The sequence below is a fragment of the Pipistrellus hanaki genome (assembly GCF_964339955.1).
Source record: "Pipistrellus hanaki genome assembly, chromosome: 6".
Taxonomy (NCBI): Eukaryota; Metazoa; Chordata; class Mammalia; order Chiroptera; family Vespertilionidae; genus Pipistrellus; species Pipistrellus hanaki.
Window position 1 is genome coordinate 76,323,264 of NC_140508.1, and position 17,551 is coordinate 76,340,814.

The 17,551-nt window shown below is 38.6% G+C and overlaps 2 protein-coding genes across 2 annotated transcripts in view; both read left to right on the forward strand.

Annotated features, from left to right (window-relative positions):
* Positions 1-17,551, forward strand: part of SYT4 (synaptotagmin 4) — a 705,442-nt gene that overhangs the window by 310,120 nt on the left and 377,771 nt on the right. The gene's annotated exons all lie outside the window — the stretch shown is intronic.
* Positions 7,124-17,551, forward strand: part of RIT2 (Ras like without CAAX 2) — a 228,248-nt gene continuing 217,820 nt past the window's right edge. The window contains exon 1 of the mRNA XM_084888395.1: positions 7,124-7,479. Within this exon, the coding sequence (XP_084744521.1) occupies positions 7,371-7,479 (109 nt within the window). The 5' untranslated portion in view covers positions 7,124-7,370. The remainder of the gene's footprint in view (positions 7,480-17,551) is intronic.

Here is a 17,551-nt window from a genome sequence, read left to right on the forward strand (position 1 = left end):
TATCATTGCTCTCATCACTGTCATTAACTTTTTTTTCTTTGCATCCTGGGAAAAGATCTTAAGTTTTATCCCCACTGATTTATGATTTAAGGACAACAAATATGATTTTAGCATTTTGAGTTTGGGTGCAAACTTCATTATTGAAATAGAAGGTGTTTTTTTTTGTTTTGTTTATTTTTGCACTTTTCATAGTACTTATTATTATTATTATTATTATTATTATTATTTTTACTACTACTACTACTACTACTAGAGGCCTGATGCATGAATTCAGGTCACCCCAGATGGCTTGGCCTTGGGGGCTGTGGGATTGGGCCGAAACAAACTCTCTGACATTCCCCGAGGGGTCCTGGATTGTGAGAGGGCACAGGCCAGGCTGAGGGAACCCACTGGTGCACAGTTGGGGCTACAGAGGGACTCAGGAGGTTGGCCAGCTGGGGAGGGACCATAGGAGGGCTCCAGGGTATGTTTAGCCCATTTCATTCAGTCCTGATGGGTGGAACCCCAGCAGCAAGCTAACCTACTGGTTGGAGCATCTGCCCCCTAGTGGTCAGTGCGCATAATAGTAACTGATTTACCAGTCAATTATCTGCCCCATGGTGGTCATAGCAAGTGGTTGAGCTGCCTTAATATATCATTAGCATATTATGCTTTGATTGGTTGAACAGACAACTGGACAACTGGACACTTAGCATATTGGGCTTTTATTATATAAGATTATTCCATATGTTGTGATTGCATATAGGAGCTAATATTTAGTGAGGACCCACTATGAGCCCATTCTGGTACCTGGTACTAAAGCACCATGCATTACTTTACGATTATTACATTGTACCTTCCACTAATGTACTTTAATCTGAGAACCTTCTCTTTATATAGTTTTATACTTTTCTAATAAAGGACATATTGTGGCATATTTTTAAGAATATGTACCTATTCTTTTGGATCAAACTATATAAAATTTTAAGATTTTCAGAATTTGATTTCCTCTTCGTCATCATGAAAACATTTATTTTCCTGCGTGACAGTATTTCTGAGAAACTCCCTTTCTGGTTATTCATCCTCTGATTTTGTTTGACCAGACTGCTTGGTCCTCACTCTTAGTTTCCTAAACAGAAGTACTTAAATAATTCATAATATCTAACACATACCCTCCTAGGTATTGTTTAGATTACCCATTTAATTTGGAATACTTAACTATCCAGGCACTTCTCATGTACCTGGCATACTGCCATTTTGTATGAGTTGCAATTATGAATAGATTATTTTTTAAAGTAATGTGAAAGCAGGCTTCTGACCTTCTCAAATATCATATTTGCAAAGTGGAATAATGCATGTCTGATTTAATATTTGGTATACACTCTAATCTCTAAGCCAGAGGAAGGGTACAGATAGTGTATGTTTCACAATTCACCATGTTAATTTTTGGAATGGCAGATTGGTTGATTTCATCAAACCAAGTCCAGAAGAAATCAGTAATATCTTTCCCTTCTCCCTCAAATTAATCTTATTGTTCCTAGGCTTTGTCTGCAGTGTACTTGCTTCTCTATCTTCTACAGTGATATAAGTAGATTAGTTAGAATATTGGGGAAGCTATGTTTTAGCTCTTTGCTAGCTATCACTTCAAACTATTAATTTTCTAGCATAATTTTTTTTGTAATACTGACAAGCTATAGAGGTAAATTGAGACAAAAAAATTCAGAAGGTCAAAATATATCCCTGGATTAAAGGGCAAGACAGAAGAGTTTAGACATAAGGAACTAAATTTATATAGTCTACAAAAGAGAGGTCTCTAAGGGAGGCTCTCTATGACATGATCTATAAATACTGTCAAGATAACAAAATAAAGAAAGCAAATTATTTACAGTCGCAAAAGATAATAGGATAAGAAAGATGGTCTGGAGGTAAGTGAGGGAAACTTTACAATATAAAAAAGAGAAAGTTTTTAGCTGAAAGGCATACCAAGCAATATAACTAACACACATAAGTCAAGATCTGTCACAGACATGTGATAAAATATAGCTACAAAAATTTACAAGAATAGGAAAAAATTAAATGCACTTTCATGTTTTTGTGCAAACTATGCACCTTTCCCACTGGCCTATCTCTGCTTCAACTCAGGGTTCACCTTTCATGGTACTGATATAACCAACACCCTCAGACAATTTCTCTCTTACTTGGATGACATTGGTAAAGGAGTGACTTTTCTAATATTTAATTTTATGCCATTAATGAATGTTTCCAGACACTGAATTTATATCATCTCATTTGAACCTCACCAAACCCAAGTATATTAAATTTTGCAGATGAGAATCTTCAGCTCTGAGAAGCAAAGATTTGTTCATTTCACACAGTTAACAAGTTGGCAAAAAAGATAAAATCCATAATGAAACTTCTCTTACTCTAAAATTTGAGTGTTTTTCCAGTATCTTAGGTGGTCATAGTACCCCATTTTGTAAAATAATAAACTCTCTGATATTCAGTGTTCAAAGAATCTATACTAATAAAAGGGTAATATGCTAATTAGACCAGCCGCTGCCATTCTGGATGTCCTTCCTGACGAAGTCAGGGCTGAAGGGAAGCGAGCCTGTGTCCCAGGTGCCTGAGGGCAGCTGGAGGAGAAAAGCCAGGGCAGGGGAAAGAGGGTCTACTCCTCCGTGAACTTCATGCATAGGGTCTCTAGTACACCAATAATCAGTGATTATGTCATGTTATTATGACCTTGTATTTTGAACTTTCAATCCATTATTCAAAGCTATAATAGAAGCCATTTAAAATGTATACCTAAATTTCACAAAACTGCAAGATGCCATATATATTATATATACAGACATTATGTAATATACAGGGTGGGGCAAAAGTAGGTTTGCAATTGTTCATAAGGGAAATAATAAAATAATTTAGTAAACTGTGGAATGCTATGGGTCAAATTAGTGATTACACAGTAATAATAAACATATAAAATTTTAGCTCAGTTTTAAATCATTTGAATATAAAAATATAACAAAGGCTTAATGGAAGAATAACTTGAGCCAGACCTTAATTTTCCTCTAATCTGAAGCTGTATTTTTTATACGCTGTTCTACTTTAAACTGGGTATCATGCTTTGCTTAAAGATAAAGTAAAAAAAAATTAACCCCAAAGAAATCCAAACTCTGTGTGCTGCAATTTAAAGTTTTCTATGATTTATTTATAATACAACTTTTGGACTATGTTCCTATGTTCTTATGCATCACCAAAATAATATTACTTGCAATTTGCCAAACAACCTAATATTTAAGCTTTGAATAGCCTTGTTTCTTGTAATTTCTTCAATGTGAAGTCTGACTTTAAATCTAGTACTGTACCAGGTACTCCCCATTCCCTGACATCTCATCTTGTCTTCTTGTTTGAAGTCAGTTTCTCCTTCCCCCATGTTTCAATCAGGCTCTGCTCACTTATCTGTCCAACTGCTTGCCACATCATGACTTATTTCAGAGCCTTATATGCAGTTGTCTTTCTCCCACTCCTTGGTATAACCACTTTGAACTCATGGACTATATTGTGGTTTTCTTCATTAAAAACAACAACAACAAAAAGCAAATAATAATAAATTAAAAAATGAAACAAACAAACAAAAAACCCTACCAGGGTTAAATGAATGAATTTGAGAATGAGCAAATCAATCCATATTTACTGAATGAATCCATGTTGAAAGAATAATTCAATGGATGCCAGGTATTTAGATTATATATAAGATCTCTTTTTCCAACTATTTCAGTCTTAGGGAAAAAGTTGAATCCTCCCACAACCAGAAGTATTCCCACCTATTGTGAGTTTTACTATACATGTTTGTGAGGAATCAGTGTGATAGAGAGGCCTGTGCTCTGCAGATATAACTCTGCCTCCCACTTGCAAAGTTAGCTCTTTCCTATTTATCCCTTGACATCTCCAGTTTGCTTTTGTCCTGAGCAGTGGTGTTATCTCCTGGTTTATAGTGCTCTTCCATCCCATGGTGAGAACATGCATTCCAAACTTTCATCTACCCAGAGGTTATGAACTACGTTGCTCTCTTCACTCCATGATTTATCTTTTAATTAGAGTGTACTAGTAAGTAGTAAATAATAAACTTTGCAAGGTTAATTTCATTAATAGTGATAATAGACAGTTACCTGCTTGGTGTAATTAATTCCTTCATTTACACACCTAGCACATGCCAGGCACTGTGCTCTACTCTGGAGAGATAAAGATGAATATGGCAGGGTCACCATTATGTAGGAAGGTGAACTGGAATGTAAATAAATCATTTTAATAAATATATAAATCCTCAAATGAAGAGAAGAGTGACTTTGTGGATAAGGTTGTCAGGAGCTCTGCCTGTCAGTGATTGGATGAGTCCAACTTCTTCCTCACAGACATCTCACAGTGACTGGGTAGCTTAGTATTTTAGTTACATACCCATATTTAATAGAATGAATGTGTTTATTTGAAGGAATTACTGGTTAACTTAGTTTCCCCTCCTGTACTCTAAGAATGACTTGAATCCTGCTCAAGGGAGTGGAATGGCTGTGAATAAACACCTAATCCTTCACTGGATGGAGATGAGCACTCAACAGGAATAATGTGACATTCAAAAAAGGATAGCAAGTATCAGGGTCTATTAGAGGAAGCAAAGGCAGACTTCATTTTGTTTGACTCTCTATGTTTGTGTACATGAATTAGACAAGACATCTTTGTCTCCCACTCTTGGGAAAGTGGCCTTATGTAGAAGCAGTTTCTGTGTAAGCTGTGTGTACCATGTATGTGTCTTGGAACCTGTGGCAGGCAGGTCAGCGCACCTGGATGGAGCTCCCCCTGCCCTATGGAATTCCCACAGTCTCCAGAGTGTTCCATTGGCTCCTGAGTATATAGTCTTTCTCTTTTTTGTTGTGGTCCTGGACAGAACAGACCTCTGTGTACCTGTGTGCCATGTCGTTGGGGAAGCCCTTGGTGCTGACCAAGGGCTCAAGGGGCTTGAGGTACTGGCCTTTTGGTTGGAGTGGTTTCCCCCAGAGATCAGATGCATGTGGTAACATCCTATTGCTGTGCTTGCTCCCTCTTACTCAAAGGCAAAAGACAACAGGTACTGTAGCTGGGAAAGTGCCACAGTGGTCTAGCAGGTGGGCAGAGGCCCAGGATGGAGCTTCCATTTGCCTTAAAGAAGCAGAGGGGAACATAAATAATGGAGCTCACTGGCTTCTCCCAGGGAGAGTTCTCACAGCTCCTGGGGTTCCTCAGCTTCCCAGCCCTCTCCCTTCAGTCTCTTCTCTTGTTTGTTCTTCAGAAGCTGTTCATTCAACCCTCAGTGGTCTCTAAGGAGTAATTGACCTTCATATGTGTACATTTGAGCATGCTCATGGGAGGGGTAGAGTTCAGCATGCTGCTGTGTTACTGCTATCTTGGACCTCCTAAATGCCAATCATTTGATCATTTTCCAGAGAGCAAATCAATCTGCCATGTAAAGATCTTGGCTACTTAAAGATTTCACTTCAGTAAACATTTATACACCTGGAAGATCTCTCTCTCTCACACACACACACACAAACACACACACTCTCTCTCTCTCTCTCTCTCTCTCTCTCTCTCTCTCTCTCTCTCTCACACACACACACACACACACACACACACACACTCAGACTACTGGGTGCATTGCTCAAGGCACTTACCAATAAAAACATGAAAACATGTTCTCTTCTGGTGAGTGCTTACAGTAGACTGGGAGCACTAGTAACTAAAAACTAGTGATAAAATAATCATACACTTACATGCTGCTTACAATTTGCAAAAATACTTTTAAGTACTGTGTATGCATTAAACTTTATGAGTTAATAAAGCATGTCTTTAATAAACCATTTTAATTAAACTTTATGAGTTAATAAAGTCGGTCTTTAATAAACCATAGATGAAGAAACTGAGACACAGAAAGGTGAAGTAATTTACCCACGGTCACACAGCCAGTAAAAGGCTGAGACAGGTTTGAAAGCGAACAATCAGGGTCCAGAGCCTGGGCTGTTGGCTATGACAGACTACGTGACACCTCTCCAACAACCAGAAATATAGTGAGCACCTTCTCTGTGTAGAATACTTGGTCATACACTGTAGTTATAAAGGGGCTGATTAAATATAGTTTCTTTTTTAGAGGATCTTAAAACCTAGATAGAAAGAAGAGCCTTTGTACACCAACTATTGGACTGCATCTAATCATGATCCAATTTCACAACAGAAAAAAAAAATAGACGGTGAATATATAGAACATTATCACCATCTTGTTAGAAGGACAGGGTCTGACTATGACAAGTAGGGATTATTGAAAGCACTCTAAATGTTTATAATTTAGAAGCTTTCCACAGAAAAGCAAACACCATAAAGCTTTAATGAATTCAAATAAGGGGTAAGAGTTTAGACATTTGAAAAATGATCACATATGATCTTTAATGCTACCTTAATTTCCAGTAAGATGTATTGAAGTATCTCTTTCATGCTTGACAGGATCCTTGGGTTTTAGGTTGGTCCTAATAACTGAGTATAAACAAGGATGACCCATGTCTAAACAGGACAATGACCTAATTTCAAAAACCTCCTTATGTTCCAACTGCAGCTCTCATGGTGAGCGGACAATATTCTGTTTAGCCTGCTATTTTCCAACACCGCCAAAGACTAGTCCTTGAAAATCCCTGAGTTACGGTTTGTTTTTCCCCTAAATTGGTAGCCACTCTCTTCCCAAAAGAAGAACTGTGGAAGAGTATCTTGATAAAAAGCCGGTAGATAAGCAACAGCCATCTTTCTTAGAAAACAGCGTCTCTGAAGCTGTAACTACGGAAATCATCAGCCTGCAAGACAGAATCTTTCCGCTAAGTCTCCCATTCACTCCATTCTCACCACCCAGCCTGGGTGCGAGCCAAGCATGTGTGCCTCTAACAGCTGGGACTGCACAGGGGGCAGAAGGAGAAAGGACAGAGACAAAGAGTGAGGATGGGAAGCGGAGGAACAGGGGAGGGAAGGGGAAAGACAAACAAACAGCGAAACAGACAGAGCGAGCCACAGCGAGAGACAGACAGACAGAAAGATGCACAGAGAACAGGAGCAATAGCGGGAGAGTGAAAGAGTGAAGGACCGCGAAGGAAGAGGGGAGGGGGGGAGGAGGTAAAAGCCAGATTTTTATTGGAAGCAATTGAAGTGGTTGCTATGAGACCCGCTCAGAGCACAGGACCAGCAGCCAGCCCCGCGCTGATGGTTCTTACCTCGTCCTAAACCTCTCTTTTGACCCAGTTTTAGAGTTGCTTAATCTCTGAGCAAGCACCTGACACGGGCGACTTTTTCCTTCTTTATTCTCCTCCGGTCCCTCCGGTAAGATGGAGGTAGAAAACGAAGCCAGCTGCTCCCCCAGCAGCGCGACAGCCTCAGGCGGGTCCAGAGAGTACAAGGTGGTAATGCTGGGAGCAGGGGGAGTTGGTAAAAGCGGTAAGTTTTAACACCAAATGCCGGGGAAGGAGGAACCTCTGTAGAGGCAACTCTGCAGAGTATAATAATAATAATAATAATAATAATAATAATAATGCAGTTGGGGCTAGCGAGCTGCAGCAGTGAGCCTCCAAGTATCTGGCAGGATGTTTAACAGTGTGAGACTGTTCAGAGATGCTGATGAGTCAGGAGAATTGGGAGGCAGCCACTGATGATATATAGAACTTTAAGAGGGTTATTTTCCCCTTTGATTTCCTGCTGGGTAATTTAAAAAAAAAATCTTAATATATGTGTCTTAAAATATATATGTGAATTATTTATATATGTGAATATATATATATATGAAATAATCATGGTATAAGAAAATTGGCTCCTGTTTTCCAAAAGATTCATATCAAGTGCTATCACTATTCAATGACACACACACACACACATATATATATATATACAAACACAGACACACATGCAGAATGATCAGTGCTGGTTATTGTGTTTATTTCTTTGATTAGGAGCTTCCTGTCCCCCTTGCCTTGTCTTTGACCTGACATAGCATGTGTGGGCTATCAATGGCAAGGGGAAAGGTAGTTTTTGATGTGACAGCTGCCTAAGGAATGGTGTTCACTGTGGGACCCAGGCAGGGTGAACAACACAAAGGTTGTGATGAACTAAATTAAAAGACACAACTGCAAGGATGAAGAATGTAAGTGGCCATGGAGGGAGAGTGGTAAATTGTTTCTGATGAAAAAAGAACAGATGCTGTCAGTGGTTCTTCAGGGACTTAAAAAGCCAACTACAACTAATTGAAGAAATATGTATGGAGTAGTGATTGAGGCTAATTAAATGTTGCTCATCTTGGGGCTATGGATATCAATAAAACATAAGTAGATAAACTTTTTATATAAATATAAAATATTCCATGGGATGCCAAAAAGCAAAAGAAATGTGAGAGTTAGCATGGGCAAAACATTTTTTTAATTCAATAGCATTAAGGCTTGATTCAAAAGTTGAGTTTAAGCCAGCATTATTGGTATAGATATCCCAACCCACCCCCAAAAATGTTGATAACTAATGGGTCATTGTGTTAAGAAAGTTGATCAGTAAATGAGGGAAAAGGGGTGTGTGACTTTAGTGGACAGCAAGTAAAGAGGCTAGAAAAATAGCAAGATAAAGATACATAAAGTTGATACCCCTCCCCAAAAATAATCACTATAAGAAGAAAAGAAATAGGTAAATCTGGGTATGCCCAGTTGCTGCATGCATGTCAAAGTGAGAAAAAGTTAGTCATCTGTCCTAGAAATAAAAGGTAAAGTGAAAAACTTCACAAATACAAATAAATGAGAAATTTTTAAAAATGGCCTTTTTAAAAGAATGTAATGGGGAAAACATTTAAATAGGTTACAATCAGGCCTGGAAGGATGGAGGAAAGATAAAGAGAAAATAATTTATATAAAATAAAACTATGCTTTGAAAAAACCTAGTCATTCAGACACACTGAGGGGAAAAAGAAAAGAGAGAGAAACAAATCTAAGGAAAAGGGAGGAGATTAATACACAGAAATGCCACCAGTTCTTGTGAGGTCAGAGAGATGCTATAAGTGTCCCATAATGTGCCATGTATTACCTTTGTTAGCTGGCATGGTATTTCCTCTTTTCATCCAAAGGTTGGCGGATGTGGGAACAGAGTAACTAGGTTTGAGTCCTTATTCCATAAAAATGAAACACGGAGAAAAGAGATAGTGGGTGGAAGCATCCTTCAACAATGTATTTATCTCAGAGATGGTATGCTATTTCCTATTTTGATTTCCTCCATGTATTATTTGTACTGACTGGCCATTGTCACCTCTCCAATAAATAGAAATTTTTTGACATACTAAAATGGTTAACAGAGTGACCTGGTTTGCTCTCTCCTCTGTTTTGTACAAAAGAAGCCAGGTCTTAAGTAAATGTGTGAGCAAAACTTTTCCAGTGTGATAGGAGTAGCCAGTTCACTTCAGAGATGGTCAAGAGTAAAAGAGGGTGAATAAATCCAGTTGTACTAACTTTATACAAAGCCTATTTGCTGTGACTTCCAGAGAGGGTATAACTCATACTACAATTCCAGGCTTTGGAAATGCTATCCTCAGACTCAGTGTTTGGAATCAGAGGGATGGAATCATGTCTGACCCTTGGGCTCTGTCCCTGTGATTCAGCTGGTTTTTCTGGTGTATAAATGGTCAAGCAATGATTCTCTGAATTAACCTTCTTTTGATGGTTAAAATGTTTGCTTTAAAATAAACTACAATATTTTACTATTTTAAATTAAAAAGCTGCTTTTTGAGTTGATGAAGGTCTAGATCAATGAGAAGAAGTACAATTTACTTTCCTTCACACGGTTTCAGTAGCTTATATGATCGGATTGTACAAGTTGGTTCCAGTGGGTTGGTTGTATGAAGGAATTTCAAGGGGAAATATGCTGTTTTGTAGAAACTAAAGAAGATATATGAAGCTATCAACTGTTTCCAATTCTGAGTCTGTTCTGAGTTAGCCTAGAACCATGGTCGGCAAACTGCGGCTCATGTGGCTCTTTGACCCCTTGAGTGTGGCTCTTCCACAAAATACCACAGCCTGGGAGAGTCTATTTTGAAGAAGTGGCATTAGAAAAAGTTTAAGTTTAAAAAATTTGGCTCTCAAAAGAAATTTCAATCATTGTACTGTAGATATTTGACTTTGTTGACTAATGAGATTGCCAACTATTGGCCTAGAACATAAACAAGAAACTCAATTTGGTGGGACCTTAATTTTTAAACACAATCTAGGAAATTTTCTAAGCTTACTGAGAAATTAGGGTGTATTTTCTTTTCTATCCATATTATATTGAGACATACTTTGGTGAATAGATAATTTTGGAAGGATTTGCAACTTTGGAGCAGAAATTCCTCCCAAGATTTGAAATGTATTTATTGTATGTGAGAAATTTCAATCCACAAAGTAATCAACAAGTTATTTAATATGTTATGTTCTATGCAAGGAGCCTGCACTAGTTATTATAGAAGGGAAACAAGAATGATGTGAACATCTATAAAACATTCCTATGGGCTACCTGGTTTTCTTGCTTATATTCAGGCCACTCCACAAGGTGATTAAGTGTCGCCATTTTGCAGATAGAAAAAGTGAGGCCCAAGAAAACAACTTGTGCCTATCATGGAGGTAATAATTTTTAGATTTCGGTGAAGTTTGATCTAACTCATTTACATTGTTTTTAACACCAGGGCAGACAGAGCAAAGTGTTCCACCGCTCACGATTGAGAAGATAGGGCTGTTGGGCTGTGCTCTTTATTTCCTGAACATGAAGGAGAAACTCAATTTTATATTTAAAGAGAGCTAAACAATCTAAACTAACACGCTCAATTTATAAATATATACCTTTTTAATCTTTAAATGAATATAATTAAACATTATACATAGTGCTTATATACTCTACTAGGGTCCCGGTGCATGAAATTTAAGCAAGGAGCGGGGGAGAGGTGATGTCCCTCAGCCCAGCCTGCACCCTCTCCAATATGGGACCCCTCTCACAATCCAGGACTGCTGGCTCCCAACTGTTCACCTACCTGCCTGCCTTCCTGATTGCCCCTAATCACTTCTGCCTGCCAGCCTGATCATCCCTAACCACTCCCATGCCAGCCTGATTGATGTCTAACTGCTCCCCTGCCAGCCTGTTTGGCTCCAACTTTCCTCCTCTGCCAGCCTGGTCACCCCTAACTTCCCTCTCTTTCATGGCTGATTACCTCCAAATGCCCTCCTTTGCAGGCCTGGTGCCGCCCAACTGTCCTCCCTTGCTTGCCTGATCACCCATAACTGACCTCCCTTGCAGGCCTGATCCCTCCTAAATGCCCTCTCGCCACCTTCTGGTGGCCATCTTGTGTCCATATGGGGGCAGGATCTTTGATCACATGGGGGCAGTTATCTTGATCTTATGTGTTAGAGTGATGGTCAATCTGCATATTACTCTTTTATTAGACAGGTTAGAGGCCTGTGCATGCATAGGGGCCAGCTGGTTTGCCTTGAAGGGTGTCCCAGATCAGGGTGGGGGTTCCCTTGGGGCATGTGGCAGCCTGGGAGAGGGGCCTGTGGTGGTTTGCAGGCCAGCCACGTGTCCCCCCCCCTACCCCCCCCCCCACCCCATGACCCAAGTGGAGGCTCTGGTATCTGGAAATTATTTACCTTCTACAATTGAAACTTTGTAGCCTGGAGTGGAGCCAAGCCTTCTGCTTGCTCTGTAGCTGCCACCATTTCTGTTGGATTCGTTTACCTTCTATATTTGAAATTTTGAACCCTTGAGTGGAGGCTTAGGCTGGCTAGGGCAGGCGGAAAGCTTGGCTTCTTGCATTGCCAGAGAAAACTAAGCCTCCCTCCTGCTCTCTGTGGCTGTAGCCATCTTGGTTGGGGATAATTTGCATATCTGCTCTGATTGGCTGGTAGGCGTGGCTTGTGGTATAGTGGAGGTATGGTCAATTTGCATATTACTCTTTTATTAAATAAGATAAATACATATGTATGTTGTATTTATACCTATATAATGGAACATTACACCCAATATTATCTAAGAATACTATAATTTCTGAGAAAATAGCATAAACAAGAAATAGCCTTGACCTATTTGAGGATGGAGAAACTCAGGTCATAAGAGTTAAAGATCTTGCCAGAGTCACATCTAGAACTCAATCCTCATGACCTCCTTGAAGGTTTATTCAACCACATACCAATTTTTACACAGAATAAGCAGTAATTATCCACTGAATTTCATGTAATTTGGGCATATTCTTAGCCTTCTATCACTTTTTGTTCCGCTGTCTACCATCCCTTTTCTTCCCTTAAAAAAAAAAAATTAAATCTCACAACTGTAGTTTAAGTGTTTACTGGAACCTAAGCAATCTTTATAGCTGTTTTTTGTATTTGTGGTTTTATTATAAAAGTTGGTTTTCAGTAATAGAGCATAATTAGTGTCTGCTTGCTTCCTCTGTATTCACATCTGGCTCTTCCAGTGCAGAGTCATATCACTCAGGATATCTGCTAAGATATCAGTAAATGCTAGTAAGATATTATTTTCTAAAATATACTTTACCTATTCTGTTTTATGATTATGTTTGAGAATAAAATATTTTAAAGAGGCAAGTGGGTTATCTATTCTCTATGTTCAGAGGGAGGTACTAACTGAGGCACAGAAGTGTTATGAAATTTGTCCAAGAGCACACAGAAATAAATAACTAGGCAAATAACTCAAGTTTTCTAATTCTAAATTATTTTCCATCCAATTTCATGAGAAAACTATCTAAATATCCAATGAGATCTACATGTTCTATACTAGTCCCTAGGATACATCTTAGAAATACCTTGGTGAAATTTTGTGTAAAATTTTGTCAAGTGTTAAACTGGTATGAAATATACAAGTCATTGGGAAGGGAGAGAGTGTTATTTCTAACTACGATTTCAGACATGGCCTCTGCCCTCTGGGAGGGCACCATCTCAAGGGGGGAAAAAAGTATAATGTTGACTATAAAATGACAAGCTTATGTCAGGCCTTTGACATAGAAGCTGTGGAAGCTCAGGGTAAAGAGTGGCTAAATCAGCACGGGGGAGTTATGAAGGAATCCTAGAAGAGATGATATTTAAATTGTGTATTAAAGGATGATTAGGTTCTTGAGAATGAGAAGGGAAATTATAGGGAGATCTGTGGCTGGAGAGGAAGATAATTTATTGGGAACAGAGAATGCAAAGGCAAAAAGGAATGTGGGGGCTATAATTTTTATACCTCCACACTAGGTAACTTAGTATCTTTAGGGACAATTGGAAAAATATCTCTTCCAACTTAAAAATCTTAGAAATTTCTTTAAGATTTGCTTAAAACATACATTTTGAAACTGTGAAAAGTAAAACAAAACAAATAAGCTAAAACATAAAAAGTATTAGGGAACTCATAATTGAATAGAATGCAACCATTGTAAATTTTTGGTAAAGGAAAAGTCACTTGTAAAATAAGTAATCATACTCTGCCCAACAATCTTCTGCAATTTGTCTCTTTTACATACTTGGAGTTTTATGTAGCAGGGATTTATAAAATGAAAGCAATAACAATATTTTCTGAGGTAAACAGAAGGCAGCACAAACCAATTCCATCAACTGCAGTGAATTGGTATAAAAAGGTAGAAAATCGAAACTTTTATGGATGAATTAAATCAAGGCAAACAACCAAGTGCATCACTCAGGTCCCTGAGGCTCTGTGTTTTACCATATTAGCAGAACTTTGGATCAGACAATGTGGCACAATTTGCACATCATGACAGTGTGTTATTTGAACCTTTTGAATTGCAAAAGCAAAATAAAATAAACAAGGGGGAAATAAATGATTTCAAGACTTGGGGGGAAGGGGCTTCTGCTCTCACTCTTAATTGTCAACACTCTAATTGCACTGAAGATCATCACTCATTGCAATGTGGTCAGCAGGAATTAGCCAAGGGATTCCCATAAGACTCAGTAGCAAAGTAAATTGATATCTAGTCACTCAAGTAATGACTGAAAGTGGTGATCCAGTACAAGGAATCAACTGACAATGTTTCCAAGATCATATGCACTTTATATATATTTACAGTGACAAAAATATTTAGTACCTGTGGGTAGTAAGGCACCAAATACAAATTGATTCATTTCTATGCTCTTTCTCTGCTATAATCATAGAAATGAATAAATTTGTATTGGTGCCTTACTACCCACAGGCTGCTGGGTTCCTAATATTTACACATTCACTCTGGTGTCCCACTGGCTGATGGTTTATCACATTCACCTGGTCCCCATTACTCTTTACTTTGATCTTGTGAGGTAGAACTAGTGTCTGCATTTTATAGATAAGAAAACTAAGGCCCGTGGGGAAAAAAAGAGACACATATTCAGTGATGAAACTGAGGTGTCTACACATATATGTCTAAGTTCAATGTTTATACTATTTTAATTTTCCCACACTGAGGGTTTTTATATTATTTCTTGAGAGCTAGTAGAATGAACCTGAGTTGTAACTACTGATAAAACTTCATTGGTATATTTCAGACAACAGATAAAAATCATGTACACCAAAATATGTGGCGACTTTTTATTTTCTACACAAGCAACCCCTATTTGGTGGGGAGGGGAAGCATGGAAATTCTTATCAAACTTTTCAACATATTGGTACCACAGGTATGTTACATTCTGATCCATTCTGGAATCCCTGGGAGTCTCAACCACATAGAGATGAAATGACAATCCTTCAACTTGAGAGAGGGATCACATAACCCAGTAATGTTAAGCAAATATTAAAACTGGAATCATGCCAATGAATAAAGTAAATATCAGTTGAATTTTTGAAATCTATTAGGTCTTAATCTATTTCAGGGATAATGTCACCTATTTATCTAATACACACACACACACACACACACAGTATTTTCCGGCGTATAAGACGACTCCCTCATTTTACAGGTAAAACATAGGTTTAGGCCTATATTTGCTGTATAAGACTACCCCCCATTTCAGAGGCAACACCAGTTCTTTTTTTAATAGACTGCCTCTCTGACTCTGGCCAATCTGAGCAGGCTTTTTACTAGAACAACTGTGTGTGTCTGTGTGTGTGTGTGTCTGTGTGTGTATATCTACCTATCTATCATCTGTCTGTCTGTCTATCTATCTACATACATACATACATACACACAAGGACACACCCACACACAGGCACACACAATTAAACCCTGAAAAGCATAAGTTTGAACCACACAGATAATTTATATGTGGATTTTTTTCAATAAATATTTAAGTATAGTTTATCTTATTATTTTCTTGGTAACATTTTTTTTAATTTTTAAATTAGAATTGGCATTCAATATTTTAATAGAGTCAGGTGTAGAGCATAATGGTTAGATATTTATATAACTTACAAAATGATTCCCAGATAAGTATCATATCCCCTTGATCTTAATAACATTTCCTTTTCTGTAGCTTACTTTATTGTAAGAACACAGTATGTAATACATATAATATAAAATACATGTTAATCAACTGTTTATGTCATCAGTAAGTTTGCTGGACAATAACAGGCTGTTAGTTCTTAAGTTTTGGGGGAGTCAAATGTTATAAGCAGATTTTCAACTGAGTTGGGGAACACTCCCTTGACCCTTGTGTTGTTCAAAGGTTAGCTGTGTGTGTGTGTGTGTGTGTGTGTGTGTGTGTGTGCGCGCGCGCGCAAGTGTGCATGCGCATGTGTGTGTTTGTGTAGAGAAATACCTTCCCTCTCCTTTCATTTAGTAAGAATAGAGGATATGTGTGTGCTAAGATCTGTGAAAGACCCTAAACTATTTCCAAGATTTAAACAAAACCCCTATTCTGACCATAGGAGTAAAAAAGGATACATAACCAGAGAATCATAATGCAATGGATTAGGTACAAAGACAGAAATTTATACATATTTGTTTGTTTGTTTTTAAAGCAATGCAAACTGAGGTCAGGAAGTTTGAGTGACCTAACACCAGTTGCTCATCTGCTTAGCTGTAGGCTTGGAATCAGAAGCCTCTTGACTTACTTGCTCATGGTTCCATTAGACTATGCTGCCTCCCATAAACCATCATGCAATCTGCTTCTTCCATATGGAGTATACGTTGCTGCTGGTGACTGCTTTTGAGTGTATGTGTTTATGCAGCATGGTAGAGTTGTGATGGATGGCAGACCTCTACATTGCTAACAAGCATGCAGGAAACACTTATTCCTGAATATGGGTTTTCTGTTTGTTTGTTTGTTTTGTTTTGTGTATTTTTTTTTTTTTTGCAAAGCCCATCAATTATCTCAACTCAGTCACTCAGGCTTTGCTCATAAATGTCAGGTCTCTGATGACCATCACGAACTGGTGCCATCTGCTCTTCTCATTTATCAGCAGGCACCAGCTAAGTGTCATTACCAGCAACAGTGCCAGCTCATCCCTTCTGCCCTTTCTGCCTGCCACAACCCTGTCCCAGCTAACAACATAGCATCAGAATATGACCTGTTCTAGTCTCCACACTCAGGGGTATCAGCATCCTGCCATTGCCAAGTATATGGGAGGGGTAGCAGTGTGTTCCAGGTTCTCCCTGGAGTATGTGGCGGCTGGAACTGTGTTGGAGGACACTGGGGGATGCTAAGGAGGGAGGCCTCTGCCTCTCCGGCGATGCTGTTTTGAGAGGGGAATAAGAGTCCACACAAGGTTTGGAATCCCAGGAAACAAAATCTTTAATTGAACTGGGATGAGATTGTATAGAAAATATGTGGCCTCACAATGGAATGCCAGACAAGGACTTTTAACCAGTTTGATATGTTTGGTGAGTGGAGATGGCCTTCATGCAGGAACTTGCTGGTCCAGGAAAGGCATTGGTTGGGTGGCTACTTCTTGAATGGATGAGAAAACCTTGGTTTCTCATTCCTCTAAATAGTTCCTCTAAATATGCTTTAAAAGGAGAAGACAACATGTCAGTGTACGATTTTGCTCAAATCTGTGTACACTCATGAGGAGGAATGATTATTTTGTCTAAATTATGTCTTTCAATTTCTCCTCCCAATAAAGAGCAAATAGGAGCTCACCTTTCTTAGTCATACATATGCCTGATTCTGTTCTAAGTGCTTTATGTACATTATTTTATTGAATCGTCCCAAATGGAGCAGTGTAGGCATGGCAATTACCCCAATGTACAGATGAGAAAAGTGAGGCTTGAAGAGGGTAGAGTTATTTGCTCAGAAACCCAGAACTTGTTATGTCTATGCAGGTCTTAGCCACCACCAGGTCCCAGGCTCTTAACCACTGTCCATTATGCCAATCACCATCCATGTTCTTGATCTATCCTTGATCTGCAGGATGTGGGCTCAGCATACAAATTATGACAGAACAATGCAAAATGGAAGTTTGAGCATCATAGGAAATCCAGATTGGTGTTTTTTTTCATCTATAAAATAGGGATAAAAACAATAACTACTGCAATGATGCGTACTCATAGACTATTTATAACAAAACCTGGCACATGGTCAATACTGAATAATGCTTGTCA